At 42.6% G+C, this 23,743-nt stretch overlaps 1 protein-coding gene across 4 annotated transcripts in view; it reads right to left on the reverse strand.

Moving 5' to 3' along the window:
* Positions 1–23,743, reverse strand: part of guk1 (guanylate kinase 1) — a 58,477-nt gene that overhangs the window by 10,426 nt on the left and 24,308 nt on the right. For all 4 annotated transcript variants that reach the window (XM_033043692.1, XM_033043673.1, XM_033043682.1 and 1 more), the window contains 4 exons: positions 15,705–15,818; positions 13,850–13,891; positions 12,820–12,916; positions 6,154–6,292 (listed from right to left, as the gene is read on the reverse strand). In XM_033043692.1, the coding sequence (XP_032899583.1) occupies positions 6,154–6,292; positions 12,820–12,916; positions 13,850–13,891; positions 15,705–15,818 (392 nt within the window). The remainder of the gene's footprint in view (positions 1–6,153; positions 6,293–12,819; positions 12,917–13,849; positions 13,892–15,704; positions 15,819–23,743) is intronic.

Raw genomic sequence — 23,743 nt, forward strand, 5'->3', positions numbered from 1 at the left:
GAGCTGAACATCCAGGGATATTCAATATTCAGGAGGGATAGAGAGAAAGGAAAAGGAGGTGGGGTAGCGTTGCTGATTAGAGAGGAGATTAACGCAGTGGAAAGGAAGGACATTAGTTTGGAGGATGTGGAATCGATATGGGTAGAGCTGCGAAACACTAAGGGGCAGAAAACGCTGGTGGGTGTTGTGTACAGGCCACCTAACAGTAGTAGTGAAGTTGGAGATGGTATCAAACAGGAAATTAGAAATGCGTGCGACAAAGGCAAAACCGTTATAATGGGTGACTTCAATCTACATATAGATTGGGTGAATCAAATTGGCAGGGGTGCTGAGGAAGAGGATTTTTTGGAATGTATGCGGGATAGTTATCTAAATCAACATGTAGAGGAACCAACGAGAGAGCAGGCTATTTTAGACTGGGTATTGAGTAATGAGGAAGGGTTAGTTAGCAGTCTTGTTGTACGTGCCCCCTTGGGCAAGAGTGACCATAATATGGTTGAGTTCTTCATTAGGATGGAGAGTGACATTGTTAATTCAGAAACAATGGTTCTGAACTTAAAGAAAGGTAACTTTGAGGGTATGAGACGTGAATTGGCCAAGATTGACTGGCAATTAATTCTAAAAGGGTTGACGGTGGATATGCAATGGAAGACATTTAAAGACTGCATGGATGAACTACAAAAATTGTTCATCCCAGTTTGGCAAAAGAATAAATCAGGGAAGGTAGTGCATCCGTGGATAACAAGGGAAATCAGGGATAGTATCAAAGCGAAGGATGATGCGTACAAATTAGCCAGAAAAAGCAGCATACCGGAGGACTGGGAGAAATTCAGAGACCAGCAGAGGAGGACAAAGGGCTTAATTAGGAAAGGAAAAATAGATTATGAAAGAAAACTGGCAGGGAACATAAAAACTGACTGCAAAAGTTTTTATAGATATGTGAAAAGAAAGAGATTAGTTAAAACAAATGTAGGTCCCTTGCAGTCAGAAACAGGTGAGTTGATCATGGGGAATAAGGATATGGCGGACCAATTGAATAACTACTTTGGTTCCGTCTTCACTAAAGAAGACATAAATAATCTGCCGGAAATAGCAGGGGACCGTGGGTCAAATGAGTTGGAGGAATTGAGTGAAATCCAGGTTAGCCGGGAAGTGGTGTTGGGTAAATTGAATGGATTAAAGGCCGATAAATCCCCAGGGCCAGATAGGCTGCATCCCAGAGTACTTAAGGAAGTAGCTCCAGAAATAGTGGATGTATTAGTAATAATCTTTCAAAACTCTTTAGATTCTGGAGTAGTTCCTGAGGATTGGCGGGTAGCAAACGTAACCCCACTTTTTAAGAAGGGAGGGAGAGAGAAAACGGGGAATTACAGACCAGTTAGTCTAACATCGGTAGTGGGGAAACTGCTAGAGTCAGTTATTAAAGATGGGATAGCAGCACATTTGGAAAGTGGTGAAATCATTGGACAAAGTCAGCATGGATTTACAAAAGGTAAATCATGTCTGACGAATCTTATAGAATTTTTCGAGGATGTAACTAGTAGCGTGGATAGGGGAGAACCAGTGGATGTGGTGTATCTGGACTTCCAGAAGGCTTTCGACAAGGTCCCACATAAGAGATTAGTATACAAACTTAAAGCACACGGCATTGGGGGTTCAGTATTGATGTGGATAGAGAACTGGCTGGCAAACAGGAAGCAAAGAGTAGGAGTAAACGGGTCCTTTTCACAATGGCAGGCAGTGACTAGTGGGGTACCGCAAGGCTCAGTGCTGGGACCCCAGCTATTTACAATATATATTAATGATCTGGATGAGGGAATTGAAGGCAATATCTCCAAGTTTGCGGATGACACTAAGCTGGGGGGCAGTGTTAGCTGTGAGGAGGATGCTAGGAGACTGCAAGGTGACTTGGATAGGCTGGGTGAGTGGGCAAATGTTTGGCAGATGCAGTATAATGTGGATAAATGTGAGGTTATCCATTTTGGTGGCAAAAACAGGAAAGCAGACTATTATCTAAATGGTGGCCGATTAGGAAAAGGGGAGATGCAGCGAGACCTGGGTGTCATGGTACACCAGTCATTGAAAGTGGGCATGCAGGTGCAGCAGGCAGTGAAGAAAGCGAATGGTATGTTAGCTTTCATAGCGAAAGGATTTGAGTATAGGAGCAGGGAGGTTCTACTGCAGTTGTACAGGGTCTTGGTGAGACCACACCTGGAGTATTGCGTACAGATTTGGTCTCCAAATCTGAGGAAGGACATTATTGCCATAGAGGGAGTGCAGAGAAGGTTCACCAGACTGATTCCTGGGATGTCAGGACTGTCATGAAGAAAGACTGGATAGACTTGGTTTATACTCTCTAGAATTTAGGAGATTGAGAGGGGATCTTATAGAAACTTACAAAATTCTTAAGGGGTTGGACAGGCTAGATGCAGGAAGATTGCTCCCGATGTTGGGGAAGTCCAGGACAAGGGGTCACAGCTTAAGGATAAGGGGGAAATCCTTTAAAACCGAGATGAGAAGAACTTTTTTCACACAGAGAGTGGTGAATCTCTGGAACTCTCTGCCACAGAGGGTAGTCGAGGCCAGTTCATTGGCTATATTTAAGAGGGAGTTAGATGTGGCCCTTGTGGCTAAGGGGATCAGAGGGTATGGAGAGAAGGCAGGTAGGGGATACTGAGTTGGATGATCAGCCATGATCATATTGAATGGCGGTGCAGGCTCGAAGGGCCGAATGGCCTACTCCTGCACCTAATTTCTATGTTTCTATGTTTCTATAAACAAGATGAGAGTCTTAGTAATATAATAATAGATATAGATGAGGACATATATTGAGGACAGTCCTTAATATAATCAAGGAGGTGCTGGATGTAGGTAGATAAATCTTCTCGGCCTGATTAAATATCCAAGGACACTAGGAAGCTAGAGAATAAATTGCAGGTGCTCAGGCTGAGATATATGAATCGTCATTAGACATGGGTGAGGTGCTGGAAGACGGCTAATGTTGTGATTCTATTTAAGAAGGGTTGCAAGGATGAGCCAGGGAACTATAGATCAGTGCGCCTAACATTTGTGGTAGGCAAATGAATGAAGAAGATTCGGAGGGATAAGATGTATATGCATTTAGATAGAGGCTGATTATGGATAGTCAACATGGCTTGGTACGTGGGAGATCGTGTCTTACAAATCTAATTTGTTTTTTGAAGTACGCAAAAAGGTTGGAGGGCAAAGCCGCAGATGTTGTCTGTATGTACCTCAGAAAAGCATTTGATAAGGTTCTGCATGGTAGGCTGCTCTAAAATGTTAGATCGGATGGGAGCCAGAGAGAGCTAGCCGACTGGGTAGAGAATTGGAAGGTAGCAGAGTGTGATAGTGGAAAGTTTTTTTCAGACTGGAGTCCTGTGACTAGTGGTGTGCCTCAGGAATCAATGTTGTGCCCTTTGTTGTTTACATCAACAATTTGGATGAGAATGTCGAAGTCATGATTAGGAAGCTTGTAGATAAAACTAAATTGGGTGGTACCGTATTGAGGAAAAAATGGTTATCAGAAATTACAGCAGGATCTTGATCAATTGGGGAAGTGGGCTGATGAATTATTAATGGAGTTTAGTACAGATAATTGTGAGATATTGCAGTCTGGGAAATCAAACCAGAGCAGGCCTTTCACAGTGAATGGCAGGGTCCTGTTTCTATAGGCACGGGTTATTGATAGGGGACGATCAGCCATGATCACAATGAATACCGCCATCGCTGGCATGAAGGGCTGAATGGCCTCCTCCTGCACCTATTTTCTATATTTCTATGTCCTGAGGAGTGTTGAAGAGCAAAGGGATCTCGGAGTGCAAGGACATAGTTCTTTGAAAATGGCGTCACTGCTGATAAGGTTTTGATAAATTAGCCTCAGCAGTCAGGGTACTGAGTATAGAAGCTGGGATGTTATGTTACAGTTGCGAAGATGCATTTGGCATATAGTGTTCGGTTTTGCTCAATTGCGGTGATCTTAGGTGTACAAGATCATGAGGGGAATAGATAGGGCACGAGTCTTTTACCCAGAGTAGGGGAATCAAGAACCCAAGGGGCATGTTTTTCACGTAGAAGGTGGTGGGTATTTGGAACAAGCTGCCAGAGGAGCAGGCACGTGCCGTCAGGGTAGACAAGGTAGGCACTGCCTGCTCTGACTAAAATTATGAAATGGTAATCATCAAATATAAATAGTAAAGGCATGGGAGAATTATGCCTATCTAAGAGATCGATCTCTTAGGTAGGCATAATTCTCCGTGCCTTTCAACCGCAGCACTTTCAACACATGAAGGTCTGTGAAGCCCACGTGCCATCAGCGCTGCCTGAAGCCGTCAATTTCAAGGGGAACTGAAGGCAGCTGAAATTCTGCCTTTGCTGTACTGCGCATGCGCAGCGCAAGTTTCTAGGCGGGTTTTTCAAATATGGATTGTCATTATCTGAAGGATATGTTAGCAAGCAAAGAGAGAAGAATGGAGTTTGTGTACCGATAATGTGGTAAGTACATTTCTTGGTGCTTTATGTTTTTAAATACTGTATTTCCCGGGGTGGGGGGAGAGCTCCTTTCACAGTGTTTAGGGAGTCTGACCCAGGGTAAATTTGCGGGGAAGGCAGGATCATTGTGAAGGAGGGAATCGGGGCCAGTAATCCACTTGCAACGCTCTGGGCACGGAGGAGTGAAGTAGCTTGGGTGGCTGCGAGTGGCCGCCGGGACCGGACAGCCCATTCTGCCGGTCCCCGCTCACCTCTGGCAGTGCTCTCCGTCTGAAAACATCTGTCCTGCTGCTCGCCGGCCTCACTCAGGCCGGTGAGTGGCAGGTGAGAGGTGTTCAGACAGAGGGCACTGCCAGAGGTGAGCGGGCCGGGAGAAGGCGCTGAAATGGCAACCGGTTCTGTTGTCGGGTCCCGGCGGCCGCTCGCAAACACCCGAGCTGCTTCCCTCCCCGGAAGTGGCGGCCAGTTCTGCTGTCCATGCCCGGAGCGTTGTGGCAACGGTGAGTGAGTCTGATCTGATCTCCGACCCCCTCCTTCTCAACATCCTGCCCTCCCAGCAACTTTAACCCCTGGCACAGACTCTCCACACGCTGTGAAAGGAACTCTCTCTCCAATTGGACCCCTGAATTAATATTGTCATTCAATAAGATGACATCTGATTCAACTTGTCCCGATGTGCTCCTGTTTTTCCCACCCTCTGCCTCCATCCTCCATCCCCCACCCATTCAGTAATTAAAACATGAAGGAGGTTTAGAAGCCTTGGGCAAATTGAATTGTTACTTATTTTTTAATTTTAATGAGAGAACAATCTGCGCGGTTTAAGATTTTTTTTTAAAGCCGCCTGCCTACCCTAAGTAATTATTCACGGCACGTGCCTACAGAGAAGGTAGTTGAGTCGGGTACTATGACAACATTTACAAGACATTTGGATAGGAAGGGTTTAAAGCGATATGGGCCAAATGCAGCCATGTGGGGCATGGACCAAAGGGCGTGTTTCTGTATGACTCTTTGACTCTCCCACTCAGACAAAAATATGTTTTAAATGTAAAAGTCAACCTGTAAATTAAGGTATTCTGTACGCTAAATGTTATAATTGGAAAATCCTTGGGCATACTTTGTGCCGTTCTAGTCACGATTGCGGTGGAGAGAGTGCAAAGGCGATTCACTAGTATATCGCTTAGATTAGAAAACTTTAGTTATAGGGAAAATTGAATAGGGTGTGCTTGATTTTCCTGGAGCAAAAGGGACAGAGTGGTCTGACAGAAGTGAAATACAATACTGAGAGGCTTAGATAGCTTAAAAAAAAAATTTCCATGGTAGGGACATCAAAAACAAGAGGGCATGGTTTTAAGATGAAGGTTTTAAAGGAGATCTGAGGGGCAATTTTTTTTCTTAAAAGAATAGTTGATATCTGAAACGGACTGCCAGAGGGGGTGGTGGCGTCAGACACAACAGCACAAGAAAGGAATTGGAGCTTAAACAGGGACGGCATAAAAGGATAAATGGTATCAGTGCCTGCCAAAAGGTCAGCATGGTGGGCAGAGAGGTCCATTTATCTGCTGAATGTGACAATCTAGTAATGGCTTTCATGACAAGCACAACCCCATCCCAGTGGCAATGCTCTTTAATTGATGCTGTACTTACTAGAACTTTATATGAAGGCGGCTGAATGGAAATGTAAATTGCAGACCAGTCTGTTTTCTTGATGTTCCTCACACCCTGCATGTCTATGTCAAGAATGCAGATTTGGTTCTTGGATAGAACTGCCTGCACCGCTGCTTTACTGGAAGGAAACAAGGATTTCAATATTAGGACAACCACAGACATTGGTTCTACTTGCCCTATTAAATTTACCAGAATAATTCTAAAAATTACATTTTAACAGGGACATGGATTAGATCTACATTCAATGAAGATTCAAGGATGATCATGTAATTCCAGCCCTAGACTTACCCCCCCCCTCAGTCTGGTTCAGTCAAACACCGAATACAAACATTGGAAATTCAACTCTCTTTTATTACACAATACCAATACCGCGGGTCCGATTCTTGTCTCTACTTACTCGAGCCCAACAGCCTCGTGCAAATAGAACACACACCCCAATGTGCACCCCACTCTTTTATACCTTTACAGACCCTTGGCGCGAAAATACTTGTGGGTGCAATCCAATTATCGATAAGGGCTGCAGAATACATTGAATGACAGTTCCCTAGCCCAATCATAAAATATCACATAACATAGTTTCAACACAAAGCACTTAGGGGGAAATACTTCTGTTAGGTAAAGTAAACATGTTGGGTGAGGCCCCTCTCCAGGGCCAATCATAGTTAGCAGCTGAGAAGACTGCAACATTATTGTAACCCATCATCATTTCCCCAAGCATGCATTTCAAGTCAAGTATATTCGTCACATACGCATACGAGATATGCAGTGAAATGAAAAGTGGCAATGCTTGCGGATTGTGCAAAAAAACTACAAAACAGAATCAGAATTACATATTTGTGGGAGAAAAAAAAGAAGAAACAGCAATTTAAAAAGTCACCACACAACAGTAAATTGGTACAGTAAAGTTAGTCCCTGGTGAGATAGGATTTTACAGTCCTAATGGCCTCTGGGAAGAAACTCCTTCTCATCCTCTCTGTTTTCACAGCATGACAACGGAGGCGTTTGCCTGACCGTAGCAGCTGGAACAGTCTGTTGCTTGGATGGTAGGGGTCCCCCATGATCTTGTTGGCTCTGGATTTGCACCTTCTGATAGACAGTTCCCATAGTGCGTTCGGCCGAACGCACTGCCAGTGCTCGAAATTAGCGGTTGCCCATGGCAACCCACAGTCCCGCCGGGCAACCTAAAAGCCATGCCATTTTACCCGGCTAGGCAAGCACCCGGGACAATTCTGAGCGGGCCCCCTCTCTATCTTTTTCTCTCTCTCTGTCACTCTCCGCCCGCTATCCGTGTCCATGTCACGGGTCTCCGCCCGCTCCTTGTCCGCTGGCATGGCCGGCCGCCTTTCACATGCGCACGGCCAGCACCAAAGATCCTATAGCGAGGATCTTTGGCCAGCACATCATCGGCCGTGTGTGCGCGCATGTGCACTGCAACTGGTCAGCGTTGGCCACTTTCTCCCTCCCTTTGCATGGTGGGAGATCTGGCCGCCATTGCTGTCCACTCGCCACGACCGCTGAAAACCAACGCAGAATCACTCGCTGGAGTGACTCTTGCTTCTTGGTTTCCTGGTCTTCCAAACATATTCAAAATGGAATTTAAACAGAATTTAAACACCACCACCAAACTCTGAAAAGTAACAGCCTATTGCATTTTATCTGTTTATTTATTGTGTATATATATATATATATATGGTCTATGGTATATAGACACACTGAACTTTTATCTCCTGTTCTGTATTATGTTTACATATTCTGTTGTGCTGCAGCAAGCAAGAATTTCATTGTCCTATCTGGGACACATGACAATAAAACTCTCTTGACTTGGACTTAAACAAAAAAGGGTTATTGGGGAAAAAAATTAAATTTAAAAAAAAAGAAGCAAATAAACCTTAAATTTAATTGCTTCTGGTTGGGTACCTATGGTAAGGTGAAGACTATTCCATGCTTTAATTGTGCGGCGGAACTCCATGGAGCCAGCATCTCTGGATAGAAGAAAATGGGTGACGTTTCGGGTAGGGACCCTTCCTTAGATTTCCTCTGGTTTTAGTGTTTTTAGTTTAATTTAAAGATACAGCGTGGAAACAGGCCCTTCGGCCCTTCGGCCCACGACGACCACCGATCACCCGTACTCTAGTTCTATCCCACACATTAGCGACGTAAGTCAAGAGTGTTTTATTCTCTCATGTCCGAATGAAATCCTTACTTGCAGCAGCACAACAGAATATGTAAACATAGTACTCTGTAAAGAATGTTATAAATGAGAAAACAAAACAATGTATATTTATATATGAATATATAACTATACACACAATCACTCACAATTTCTCTCCTGGGATTAATAAAGTTCTATCGTATAGTACCGTGTGTGTAGGAAAGAACTGCAGATGCTGGTTTAAACTGTAGGTCCCTTGCAGTCAGAAACGGGTGAATTGATCAGGGGGAACAAGGACATGGCAGACCAATTGAATAACTACTTTGGTTCTGTCTTCACTAAGGAAGACATAAATAATCTGCCGGAAATAGCAGGGGACCGGGGGTCAAATGAGATGGAGGAACTGAGTGAAATCCAGGTTAGCCGGGAAGTGGTGTTAGGTAAATTGAATGGATTAAAGGCCGATAAATCCCCAGGGCCAGATAGCCTGCATCCCAGAGTACTTAAGGAAGTAGCCCCAGAAATAGTGGATGCATTAGTGATAATTTTTCAAAACTCTTTAGATTCTGGAGTAGTTCCTGAGGATTGGAGGGTAGCTAATGTAACACCACTTTTAAAAAGGGAGGGAGAGAGAAAACCGGGAATTACAGACCAGTTAGTCTAACGTCGGTAGTGGGGAAACTGCTAGAATCAGTTATTAAAGATGGGATAGCAGCACATTTGGAAAGTGGTGAAATCATTGGACAAAGTCAGCATGGATTTATGAAGGGTAAATCATGTCTGACGAATCTTATAGAATTTTACGAGGATGTAACTAGTAGAGTGGATAAGGGCGAACCAGTGGATGTGGTGTATCTGGACTTTCAGAAGGCTTTCGACAAGGTCCCACGTAAGAGATTAGTATACAAACTTAAAGCACACGGTATTGGGGGTTCAGTATTGATGTGGATAGAGAACTGGCTGGCAGACAGGAAGCAAAGAGTAGGAGTAAACGGGTCCTTTTCACAATGGCAGGCAGTGACTAGTGGGGTACCGCAAGGCTCAGTTCTGGGACCCCAGCTATTTACGATATATATTAATGATTTGGACGAGGGAATTGAATGCAACATCTCCAAGTTTGCGGATGACACGAAGCTGGGGGGCAGTGTTAGCTGTGAGGAGGATGCTAGGAGGCTGCAAGGTGACTTGGATAGGCTGGGTGAGTGGGCAAATGCATGGCAGATGCAGTATAATGTGGATAAATGTGAGGTTATCCACTTTGGTGGCAAAAACAGGAAAGTAGATTATTATCTGAATGGTGGCCGATTAGGAAAGGGGGAGATGCAACGAGACCTGGATGTCATGGTACACCAGTCATTAAAAGTAGGCATGCAGGTGCAGCAGGCAGTGAAGAAGGCGAATGGTATGTTAGCATTCATAGCAAAAGGATTTGAGTATAGGAGCAGGGAGGTTCTACTGCAGTTGTACAGGGTCTTGGTGAGACCACACCTGGAGTATTGCGTACAGTTTTGGTCTCCTAATCTGAGGAAAGACATTCTTGCCATAGAGGGAGTACAGAGAAGGTTCACCAGACTGATTTCTGGGATGTCAGGACTTTCATGTGAAGAAAGACTGGATAGACTCGGTTTGTACTCGCTAGAATTTAGAAGATTGAGGGGGGATCTTATAGAAACTTACAAAATTCTTAAGGGGTTGGACAGGCTAGATGCAGGAAGATTGTTTCCGATGTTGGGGAAGTCCAGAACAAGGGGTCACAGTTTAAGGATAAAGGGGAAATCTTTTAGGACCGAGATGAGGAAAACATTTTTCACACAGAGAGTGGTGAATCTCTGGAATTCTCTCCTGCAGAAGGTAGTTGAGGCCAGTTCATTGGCTATATTTAAGAGGGAGTTAGATGTGGCCCTTGTGGCTAAAGGGATCAGGGGGTATGGAGAGAAGGCAGGTACAGGATACTGAGTTGGATGATCAGCCATGATCATATTGAATGGCGGTGCAGGCTCGAAGGGCCGAATGGCCTACTCCTGCACCTAGTTTCTATGTTTCTATGTTTCTAAACTGAAGATAGACACAAAAAGCTGGAGTAACTCAACAGGTCAGACAGAATCTCTGGACAAAAGGAAAATATTACCTTTTGGGTTGGGTCTGAAAAAGGTTCCTGCACACCTTTGGAATGTGGAAGGAAACAAGAGCACCCGGAGAAAACCCATGTGATCAAAGGGAAAAGGAACAAACTCCATACAGACAGCACTCGTATTCAAGATCAATTCCGGGTCTCTGGCAATTTTAGGCAGCAACTTTATGGCCAATGTACTGCCCCATTGTCTTGAACTGAATTAAAACATACAGTAGCTGTAAAGGGGGACATAGCATCAGTTAGAGATTTAAGACTGAAAATGGATAGTTTCTTTTTTTTTAGTAACCAAAGTTATCAACGTATAATTTTTTGTGTGTTGGAAAATAAAATATAGAGGCACAGCTGGTGGAGTTGCTGCCTCACACGCCAGGGATCTGTGTTCGATCCTGTCCTCAGGCACTGTCTGTGTTTGCACATTGGCACTGAGAATTTGCACATTCTCCCTGCAACCATGTAGGTTTCCTCCCACATCCCAAAGACACATTGGCTTTGTAGGTTAACTTGTCTCTGTAAAATTGCCCCTAATGTGTAGGGAGTGGGTGAGGAAAGTGGGATAACAGAACTTGTGTGAATGGGGAGACAAAAATGCTGGAGAAACTCAGTGGGTGAGGCAGCATCTATGGAGCGAAGGAAATAGGTGACATTTTTGTCAAGCACCCAAAATGCCTGATATTATCAATCAGATTAAGGCGTTTCAGATTGCCAAATTAATGAATAGTTTACAGTGTTGAAACCTTTTTCAGTTACTGGGGATGGAGTGGGAGGAAGGGGCAGAGGAAGTTCCAGAATATTACTATTTGCTTTCAGAGGCAGCCTTAAAACCAATTTTGTCTCTACTGGCTCCCTAAGCCTAGCTTGAGCTCGATCATTCAGTGGTGACGTCAAGCACATCTTCATGAAGCATAGTGGAAAAATGGATCTAAAAAATATTGTTGAAAATGGGCCTCAAATAATTCAAATCAGATCTGTATCAGTATTAGGTGATGTACGTCAAACAAGATCAACTAAATAGTGGATTAGGCTGTTGAAAGTCTTGGCCTGGCATTTCTGAAAGGACTTTAAAAGAACATCTACCATCATAATGTAAATTAGGAATCAAAACATTCAACGTCAAGCTTTATCATTCAGATAGTCATTGAACTGCTGAACATGCCATTCATTACTTGATATTAACATCTTTGATTAGGCTTTTTAGAAGCACCTGTGGCTAGGTTTTCCTATTTGATGATTTCTATTTTTCTGATTTATTGATGTATTTTCCTCCATTGCAAATTTCACACATGAACTCTTGTTGTGAGAAGCTGAGTTACCCCTTGTTGTAACCTTAGACCATGCATGATGGAAATTTAGTCGTATCAGCAGGCAGAGGCATCTCGCCAGTACTACACTGGGAGATCCTTGAAGTTGCAGTTAACAGGTCTGCCTGATAGCAGTGAACCCACAGGAAGAACTGGTATAACTCAAGTATATGTACAATAGCTGCTGGATGGTCCTAACTCGATTATTTCAATAAAAAGGAAATCAAACTCTAAAGGGGATATGATGCAAAATGAAATAGTGCAGATATTTTGAGAGCATTAAGAATTTTTTTTCACAATAGATATTTCAGTTGTGCAAATCAAGCATATCATGGGTAGTTACATGCGAATCAAATATGGTACATAAAGGAATGCAAATGATCACTTTGATCTTTTTTCACCAAAGCTGCATTACACAATGTACAACAGACAAATTAAGTTCACCAGCATTAAACTATCTTAATGAGTTCAGTCACTAATTTCAGTAAGATTCCAACCACCACAATCATAAAATAAAAACATCCTCCTCGCACAAAGTTCCAGCTGCACATCATACAAATCACAACATAATTACAGTAAGGGAGACAGGCATTCACCCATCTTGTCAATGCCTGTTGAGAAAGAACTCTCGAGCACTTGCTCTGGAACCCATTAGGTTATTACTCTTAAGTCATACTGCAAAATACTATTTAAATATGATGAGAACTTTTTTTTAGCCTTTTTGGCAATGGATTCCAATTTCCCAGTCCAAACCTTCCACCAATTCTTTAAATCTTTGCCCCTTAGTTTTTGACCCCTGTGCTACAGGAAATGTTTACTTCAAGCAAGTCAGTTAAATCTCCTCTCCAGAGGAGTAAAATTTTCAATATTTAATTTGAAATGATTAAAGCTAAAACACAGATAATAGTCAACAGTGAAAAAACAAAAAGATTACAGCCACACGATTTTGCAAATTTTAAAGAATGCCCACTTAAAATAGCCATCACTGACCTTTAAGAGTTCAGAACCTGTAGCATCAACCCATTAGACCCTCCAGGTTTCAAAGTTAATATCGTACAAACCTTGTGCCATACAGGTGGCCCGAGAACTCGGCACTTTCTACAAATTCCCCAGCCGCAATACCACGAAGCATTTCTTCCCTCGATACAAAGTGGTAATCTAGTTTTAGAACAAAAACAAAACACTTGGATCATTATGGAAATAACACCTGCACATGCAGAGTATAATGTAGACCAGCCCAAGCATATTAATCAGGAAGCCAGTTTGAGAAATCATCCTGGAACACCTTCATTACATTATATTTTGTTGTTGAGAAGCACTGCGCAATTTGATTGGGACATCAGTATATGCACAACTAGCCCGTTCTATACCAATGAAACTAAACAAATGAAAATCAGGGTTAATTAAGTGCTTTTTCTCCCCATAAACCACAGCATTTAAAGAAATGTCAAATTACATTTTCTTATTCACCCAATGGAAAAGACTATGACAGAATACTAAAGATAGACACAAAAAGTTGGAGTAACTCAGCAGGACAGGCAGCATCTCTGGAGAAAAGGAATGGGTGACGTTTTGGGTCGAGACCCTTCTTCAGGCTTTTGTGTCGATCTTCGGGTTTAAACCAGCATCTGCAGTTCCTTCTTACACATGATAGAATAGTACACAGACAATGAAACCCACAGAGAATTTCAAACCAGGACATGTAGCCATCTAAATGCTGCTTTAAAAATAAATGTATCATAGGCCACAGCTAAAGGGCCTGTCCCACTTTCACAACCTTTTTTACTCAACATTTTTCATCAGGCTAGAAAAACGCCCCGACTTACTTGATGCCACGAGTACCTACGACTAGCACTACGACCTCGTGACGACCATGCTGCGAGTATGAGTCAAGGGCAAACTCGGAAGAGGTCGTGAATTAGGTCGTGAAAGTGGGACAGGCCCTTAACTCCAATATACATGCAAGAACACCGATGAGAAATGTATCAATAATTTTGGACATCTCTGTCTTGCTACTCACGAAACAGATGGAGAATATTAGCCATGAATTTAAAGTGTTATGCTTGGAGGTTCAATAAAATGGGTGCTAACCTTTGCCATTTTCTTCACCTGTTCTTGGACTTCTTGTTGTATCTGTAAAATAATTCTCATTATCATCCAACTGTCATTTGAAATATATGCATTGCACCATACCAGTTCTTCAAAGCAAAGGAGCCGCATTATTTTTTACAAGCTTGTCTTCAAAATAAGCAGTGTAAGTAAGCAGCATGTTCTTTTATTTCCTTTTAAGTTACAATTTGGGGTATTATATTTTAAATATCAATAACTTTTTTACAAAAGCCTTATAGAGCTATGTTTTAAGGGCTGCACTTTTAAAAGTGTAATGTACACAATGATGAGAGGTTGAAAAGGGTAAGGAATTAGCTACACTGGTGTTTTATTATAGATTGCAAATGACAAGCTGTTCAGTGAAAGGACAAGCATCTCACACAAATGCAAATGAAAGATTTTGGTTCCCCATAAATCAGGAATACAACAGAATTTGGAATAAAGTAGGCTTTAATGGAGAGAGAAAGAGGGCACTAAAAATGGCTAATGCAAATGCCAGAGTTTTTAATTCAAATTGGAGCAGTTCATAAGTTATAAGAGCAGAATTAAGCCATTCGGCCATAGAATCTACTCCACCATTCAATCATGGCTGATCTATCTTTCCCTCTTAACCTCATTTCTAATCAAGAACCTGTCAATCGCCTTAAAACACCCGATGACTATGCCTCCATAGCCTTCTGTGCCAATAAATTCCTCAGATTCACCACCCTCTGGCTAAAGGAGTTCCTCCTCTTCTCCATTCAAAAGATATGTCTTTTTATTCTGAGACTCTTCCCTCTGGTCCCAGATTCTCCCACTAGTGGAAACATCTTCCCCACATCCACTCTATCCAGGCCTTTCATTATTCGGTAAGCTCACAGCACATAGTGTATTTATCAGTGCATCAATAGCAGAAACATGGTGATTAAATTTTGATTTGCAGCATACATTGTGCTATATATCTATTCAACTTATTATGGAATAAATTGCTATGCCGACTCAAGATTGAAAACACGCTAAATCCGGTATCCATGTCAGTTGTACGTTACATCTGCCTTTGACTGTACAATTCAGTAAAAGCAGGAATATGACAACAATGAACTGTCAAATCTGCAAAGTTGTTTTTTCCAAATAAATAACTCAATCCAGTTTAATTTGTTATGTACGGAAAGGGAAAACATTTTCTGGATTTGTTTTTATCGAATACGGTTCCAATTCTGTGATCACATTTCTAATTCCAGAAATTTGCTTCAAGAGCAATCTAACCTACCTTTAAAGCTTCAATAATAGAAGTCCTCACTCAATTAAGAAACCAATAACAAATGGCAAGTTATACATTTAAAAGTGCCTCCACATTGCTTTTCTTAATAAAGTTAACAAGAGCAGAATCAAGTGAGGCATTTAAAAAAAATAGGGAATCAGGGAAAGAATAAAGTACTTGCATGGACAGTGGAAGACAAAGGTAATATAACTAAGGTAGTCTCAATTTTACTGGAACACACAGGAAAGTGCAGATGCTGGTATCTGGGGCAAAACAAAAAATCAAACCACTGTAGGAATTTAGTGGGGGAAGGAATTGTTGATGTTTCAACTTTAAAGAAGTTTTCCTCTTCTCTTTAACAGGAATTGTGCGAGACCCTCACATTGCTCCCCTTCTGTAGTTTACTGGCCATCTCTCTCCCCTCTCTGGCTTGACCAGAAAAGGTGACAATTCCTCCCACCTCACCATCCCCTAAATCATAGATGCTGTTCAACCGTTGTTTGTCCAGTATTGCTCCATTTTACATAAATCGTTTGAGAGACAAACTCTTACTTTCCGCAGTCTACACCAGAGAGAAATAAAAATAATCATACTAACGCGAGACACTGAATCCAAAAATCGTCTCATACTCCTTGAAAAGAATCTTCAGGAGGGTGCTCTTGCCTGCACCAGAGGGTCCACTAATTACCACAGGTCTGAGCTCTGCCATTGCTAGGGGGAAAAAATGTACAAGTTGCTCAGAATTCCTCAAAGGACTGGAATCCTCCATAACTTTAATTACAAATACTTAAACAATTGAGATATACAAATATTTCCAAATAATCTCTCCTTAGGTACCCATGTGGATTAAGTCTCAGTACTGGCAATATTGACCATACAGTGAATGAACTTAGTGGTTGCAACATACATTAAATCATAGGATTGCCCCAAACCATGGTAATCCTGCAATAATTTACCATGTTACATTGTTTAAAAAATATTTGTTGCACAAGTGATTGCTTATCAATTTTAATGGTTACCTGTTGTTAAAGCAGAATCTCTGTTCTTAAGAGAGATTGGTGGCTGATTACTGTGGGGAGGCTCCATGGTAACAGATTTTTAACCCCTACACTTTTTCAATCCAAGCTAGGTTTAAAATCTAAGATGGGGGTTTTTCTGCTTGTCAAATTCTAAGTAACTTTGAAATGGTTCCCTAGTTCCCGATCAAAATGGTGTTATCACCCAAGATGGCGCTGGAGCATGGCGACTCTTCCAAAGAAAGATATACCGTGAGCTGTCAGATCAAGCAATCATGGGTTTATTTGTACAGATGCCTTAGAGATTTGATTTATTTTACTTCAAATTCAAAGTTCCCGCATATATGCAAATAACCAATGAGGATGTGCCAAAAATTAGCTGTTTCACTTCAATAATTAATTGAACATTTAGAGGCCATTTATTGAGTTAGTCTAAGATACCAAGGGTGCCCAGACCTATATGGACACAATCTTAACTCCCAAAGACGATTCCCACACACAGCATTGTTTGCTACAATTTCCCCAAAGCAACTCAGGAAGGCAACGTATAATTTAATTTGTGGTACAGATCTGCCAGTTCAAACCATCAACAAAATGATAATCTGACACAATGCAACAATCTGTTGCATGGAATATGCCTCAGTCTGCAACTATCTTCGAATCAAGATTCAAGAGAGTTTATTGTCAATGAAATTCTTGCTTTGCTTCAGCACAACAGAATATAGAAGGCATGAATACAAAACAGTGTCCATATACCATTATATAAATATATACACACATGAATAAATAAAACAGATAATGGGCTATTAATGTTCAGAGTTTTGTTTGAGTTGAGTTCAATAGCTTGATGGCTGTGGGGAAGAAGCTGTTTGTGAACCTGGACGTTGCAGTCTTCAGGCTCCTGTACCTTCTACCTGAAGGTAGCGGTGAGATGAGTGTGTGGCCAGGATGGTGTGGGTCCTTGATGATGCAACTGGTCAGCAATCTCAGACAATTTGCCACAAAAGAGGAAGCCATTCGCTTCATCCTCTTAAAGCAGGTCAGAAAAAATGCCACCTAGCCTAATCTAATCTTGCATCACTTAGTCCATACTCCATTTTTTTAAATCACTGTACAAACATGCTCCACTTAAGAATCTGTGGTCAATATCCAAGATTCTGCATCTAGTCTTAAAGCTCTTATCTTTGACATTTCCACCCAGAGTGAAAAAAAAGGTTCTGAACATCTATGCCTTTCAATTTTATAAATTTCTATCAGGTGTACCCTCAGCCTCCAACACTCCATAGAAAACAATCTAAGTTGTCCAACCTCTCCTTATAGCTAATGCCCTCTAATCCAGGCAACATTCTGCTAAACCTCTTCTGTACTCGCTCCAAAGCCTCCACATATTTCCTGCAATGTGGTGACCAGAACTGCTCAAATACTGCAACAGCAGTATAATCAAAGTTTAAAAACTCTGCAATATGACTTCCTGACTCTTGCATCAATATCTCTACCAAGAAAAAGTTGTTAAAAAAGCAAAAATGTAGTACTGAACCCTCCAAAACCCCATTCCAGTCACGTTATGTCAATCATTATCTTCACTTCTTGCTGTGCAACACTTTTAGATACAATTTGGGTCTTGGCTCTCTCGATTGCCTTGGATCACTTGGCCTTTTGCTTTGTTTTGCCATGTGGGATTTTGCCAAAATCTCTCCAAACTCCACTTGGACTCATCAAGTGAACTACATCATTGACCTTCCTTCCTCATCTCTTCATACAACTAAAGTGAGTTAGGCAAATCAATGCTTCTGTAATTGAGTGTTTGTTCCATCAATCAAAATAGATTCCAACCATTTTGCCTACTACTGAAAATTAAGATAACTGGCCTATAATTACAGATTAATCCTTCCATTTCAAGCAATGATTTTAGTCCTTCAATCCTTCAACATCATTCTTTTTATAGGGAGGATACAAAAATAAAGGTCAGAGATGGCACAGTCTCCCTTGCTTTATCCAGCTTGCAGGTTACTAACTTTCAATAGTTGTTGCCGTTTCCATGCCGTATCACTAAACTAAATGCTTAATATCTCCTTTCTTACTATATTCATTCCAGCATCACTCACACCCTAGTTCAATGAGAGGGGGAGGGGTAGGGGGGGGGGGGGGGATGACAAGCTTGCCAAGAGGTCTACTGGATTGTTCTAAAAATAATGAAGCACCAATCTGGTGAAGTTATATCAAAGGGCTAAGTAGAAACAGTTACTGTAAAAAAAATGTGAAGTAATCCAAAACCCACATACTAGAAAAATTGGCATTCCATCCACATCTAATTATTACTGGTGATGGGGAATTAAACATCAGTAGGAAGAGGCTCCAAGAACACTCCCATCCTCAACAGTTGCGAGTTCAAAAGATGATGGAAGCATCCGCAAGATGACCCTCTTCCCTAAATTGCCACAATCACATAGTGGCAATTTCCCGTTCCTGCTCGCCGGACCTGGAGCACCTGACGATCTCATTCTACCTTCCCCGGGTGTTTGGCTCAGTGATCGTCACAGCCGTCTACATTCCACCGCAGGCGGACACCGACATGGCACTATCGGCCCTACACGATGTGCTATGTCGACATCAAAACAAGTACCCGGATGCGGCTATGGTGGTGGCTGGAGATTTTAATAAATCAAATCTCAAGAAGGTCATGCCGAACTTCTACCAACACATCACGTGTGCCACCAGGGGGGAGAGAACTTTCGACCACTGCTACACACCGTTCAGGAAAGGCTACAAGGCCGTTTCACTCCCTCCCTTAGGAAAATCTGACCACGCTGCCATTTTCCTGTTGCCGGAGTATAAACAGAGGATAGTTCGGGAAGCGGTAGAGACGAGGGACGTAAAGCGGTGGTCCGACCAGTCAGAGGCCATGCTGCAAGATGCACTGAGTGATGTCGACTGGAATATGTTCGAAGCAAGTTCCAGTGACGTCAGTGAGTTCGCGGAAGCAGTCACGGACTTCATCGCAACAGTAACCGACAACATCGTCCCCACGGTAAGGGTAAGCACCTTTCCGAACCAAAAACCCTGGGTAGACAGGTCTGTTCGTGTGGCCCTGAATGCTCGCACCGCTGCCTACAACTCGGGCCTGGCATCAGGAAACATGGACGTCTACAAGGCAGAGTCCTACCGACTGCGAAGGGCGGTGAAGGACGCAAAGAGAAGATACAGAGACAAGATGGAGTTACAGATGGAGCAGCAGGACACCAGAAGCCTGTGGCAGGGGCTACGGATTGTAACCAACTACCGGAGCACCCCTCCCTCATCCGCAAGTGCCGGCACCTCCCTAGCTGATGACCTGAACTCCTTTTACGCTCGTTTCGAGAGGGGCAACACCACTGCAGGTCTGCCGACTATCGACAATACCGCCAGCGGGCTGGCTACCGAAGCTGAAGGGAGGAATGTGCAAACATTCTCGCTGTCCGAGCACGACGTGAGGAGGGCTCTGACACGGGTGAACACGAGAAAAGCTGCAGGCCCCGATGGTATCTCGGGGCGAGTACTCAAGTCCTGTGCTACGCAGCTAGCTCCAGTGCTCACTACATTATTCAACCTCTCCCTGGACAAGTCCATGGTCCCTGCCTGCTTCAGAAAATCCATAATTGTACCGGTACCAAAAAATGCCTCCCCAGCCTGTCTGAATGACTACCGTCCGGTGGCCCTTACCTCGGTAGTCATGAAATGCTTTGAGAGGCTGGTGAAGAAACACATCTGCGCCTTCCTCCCTCGGAACATGGACCCGTTGCAGTTCGCATACCGTCCGAACAGATCCACGGACGATGCGGTCTCCCAGGTCTTGCACACCGCTCTCTCCCATCTGGACAGCCAGAAGGGGGGCTATGTGAGGATGCTGTTCATAGACTACAGTTCAGCCTTCAACACGATAGTCCCCACCAGACTGGCCGGGAAGCTAATGGAATTGGGGCTTAACACCTCCCTGTGTGCCTGGGTCCTGGACTTTCTCACCGCCAGGCCCCAGGTAGTCAAGATGGGAGGGAATACATCGAAGTCCCTCACCCTGAGCACAGGATCGCCCCAGGGTTGCGTCCTCAGCCCCCTATTGTACTCCCTGTACACACATGACTGTGTGGCTAGGTTCAGCTCCAACTCAATAATTAAGTTTGCTGATGAACTGTGGTGGTGGGCCTGATCTCAGACAACGACGAGAAGGCCTACCGGGAGGAGGTGGATGGTCTAGCACTCTGGCGCCAGGATAACAGCCTCCTCTTGAACATCAAAAAAACAAAGGAGCTGATCATGGACTTTAGGAGGGCACATCATCCGAGGACGTACACTCCATTGAGGATAAATGGGGATCCTGTGGATAGAGTGAACTGTTCTAAATATCTGGGAGTCCACATCTCCGAGGATATGACATGGGCATCACACGCCTCAGCACTCGTGAGTAAGGCAAGGCAGCGCCTTTACCACCTCAGGCAATTGAGGAAATTCAGAGTGTCTCCGAGGATCCTCCAGTGCTTCTACACAGCGGCGGTGGAAAGCATCTTGTCCGGGAACATTACCATCTGGTTTGGGAATTGACAAGGACAAGAAGGCTCTGCAGAGAGTAGTGCGTTCGGCCGAACGCACTATGGGAACTTCACTTGCCCCCCTGCAGGTGCAACTCCAGAGCCAACAATATCATGAGAGACCCCTTCCACCCCTGCAACGGACTGTTCCAGCTGCTACGGTCAGGCAAACGCCTCCGTTGCCATGCGGTGAGAACGGAGAGGTTGAGAAGGAATTTCTTCCCAGAGGCCATTCGGACTGTAAACGCCTATCTCACCAGGGACTAACTCTACTGAACGTTTTTCCTTCCATTATTTATTATGTAAAAGAATATGTGTGTTATGATTGTGTTTATAGTTTGTTTGGTTGTTTGTCTTTTGCACAAAAGTCCGCGAGCATTGCCACTTTCATTTCACTGCACATCTCGTATGTGTATGTGACAAATAAACTTGACTTGACTTGACTTGATAACTAAACCCAGCTAATATCACCCTATATCATCAAAAAATGTTTAAACATTTTGGACACATCAAAGCCTATGAATCATGACAGCATCCAGACTTTAGAACTCGAGCTGAACTTGTGGGTATGTGGAATTCTCTGCCTCAGAGGGTGGTGGAGGCCGGTTCTCTGGAAACTTTCAAAAGAGAGCTAGATAGGGTTCTTGAAGATAGCGGCGTCAGGGGATATGGGGAAAAGGCAGGAATGGGGTACTGATTGTGGATGATCAGCCATGATCACATTGAATGGCTTGAAGGACTGTATGGCCTACTCCTGCACCTATTGTCTATTGAGCAAGCTACAACATTCATTGAGGGCATTGTCCTAACATGTATTCTGTCAATGGGCCAAAAGCAGAACATATCAACACTGGCCAGTTATCTCCTTGTCAGATAGCTCTCATCAGTTACAAAGTGACGGAAGCAATGACTATCTCTAGTAACTGATTTATGTTTTCTTTATCATTGTCACATCACATGACACAGTGAATAACAGACAAATCATACCATACATGAGAAAATTAGGAGATGCAAAAGAGAAAATAAACAGCGCAGAATGTAATGTTACAGCAAAAGTAAAATTGATCCTAAAATTTAATAATATTAGCATTGCCAAACCCATCACATCAATAGGGCCATTTTTTGGAAAGTGAACCAAAATCACGCACGTGACCAGATGGCATCACAAGAAGTAATGCATTAAAATTATTGTAAGAGATTAATCATATTCATTGCTATTTTCCTACCTGCAGAACTATAATGCGGGTCTGCTAAAGATATGAACATTCTAGCTTTTTAAAATCCAGTTTGTAAATAAATCTGAGTTATGAATAAAATACTTCCGTATGCGGTCACACACGTGACCAGTCATATATGGCCTCTGACCCTAAACAAACATTGTCAGCATAACATAAACATTTCATGATAAACTTCGAAAAAAATATGGGTCGTATATACAGTACAAAACAATATATCTGTAATGCTTTCAGAATTAGAAGAGATGTATTCCACAATTGTTCATATTCATGGTCACACACGTGACTAAGAATGGGGCCAATAGGTTAGGGAAATTCACCATTGGTGAGAAACTTACGTGGACCAGCCACTTAAATACTGCAGTGACAATTGGGAAGGGGAGAGAGAATTAATATTGTGTGATCTCCCAAGCACATTATAGAATCATAGTCAAATTATAGAATGGTAGTCCCTTCTCCATAAAAGATAACAAGGCGAACAAATGCTTGCCATTCAAGTGATCCCACTTGCGAGAGATGTGTTTCTTAATGAAAGCTGCTTCTATAGTCCCTCCTTCAGTCGGAAGATAGTTCCCGACCCAAGACATCACCTGGCTCCTCACAGATGCTGCCTAACCCGCTGAGTTCCTCCATCACTTTATGTGTTGCTCTGCTCCCAAGGAATAGCCATTCAGTCTAACACCACGGCTGTAACAGAGTTCTAGGTTCAGTGAGACAAGAAATCTCTTCCGAGTAAAATAAAAGTACATTAAAAAAATACTTTTGCTATCACAGGCTTTTTAAAGACGGGTCTCAACAAACTCAAATAAACAGGTCTTGTTACCAAAATTACAAATATTCTTCTCAATTAAGAGGGTATGGCTCAAGCAAATCAGTGCATGTAGGATAGTTACCTTATAAAAGGTCAGTAATAAGAAATATTATGTTGATATCAATTTATTACATCAACCCTCTTTTACAATTGCTCAAAATGCTCTCTCAGACAATGTTGTTTTATCTTCATCAAGTGTTACATAACCCAAAAATCACTTCACTTAGATCAGCATGGCTAACTTTTAACTGCAAATCTATTTGTTAAGGTACCTACGGGTTGGAGAAATGAGAATTTCAAGCATCCATCATTAGAATTCACTCATAGCCATTAGCCAGTCATTAAAATGGAGGCACAAGAGACTAAACATGCTGGGTGAAGGGCCTCGACTTGAAACATCAACTGTGTGTTTCTCTCCATACATACTGACTGACCCGTTGAGTTCCTCCATCTGATGTCCCTTTTTTCTAAGTTGCACCATCACGGTCACTCATGGATCCCACTGCTCTCCACACATCTCACTGCCTTTGTTAACACTGTGGTTACCCATAATTTCATGCACACTTTTTCTTGCCCTCTTAAAATTAAATCCTAATAGAACATTTGGACATCTTGATCCCTCAATTTATCAATTCTCTGAACTTTCTTTGTTCAAGCCTCTGAGGTTATATAACATTTCTGTCCCATTAAAACAAAGTAGCAATATCATGCAATGCTAATATAATCCTTATTCCCAGTTCACTGCTGTTAAACTTCATTAGAGAATCTTAGATCTGACGTTAAGAATAAGTAGATTACAACTGCACATGACAAACACTGTGACACACAGATATTTTTAGTCATAAAAACACATCATTCTAAGAGTCTGAGCTCTCTCTTCCATTGCTTCTGTCTTTCCCAATAGGTTTTTTCTATACTTATGTCGATATTCCAGGGTAGTGCTTCTTAAACTATTTCAGCGTCATTCACCCTTGAGTCTTTATTCCAAATTTCATTCACCCTCGACTACATT

Source organism: Amblyraja radiata, chromosome 2 (assembly GCF_010909765.2).
Source record: "Amblyraja radiata isolate CabotCenter1 chromosome 2, sAmbRad1.1.pri, whole genome shotgun sequence".
NCBI lineage: Eukaryota > Metazoa > Chordata > Chondrichthyes > Rajiformes > Rajidae > Amblyraja > Amblyraja radiata.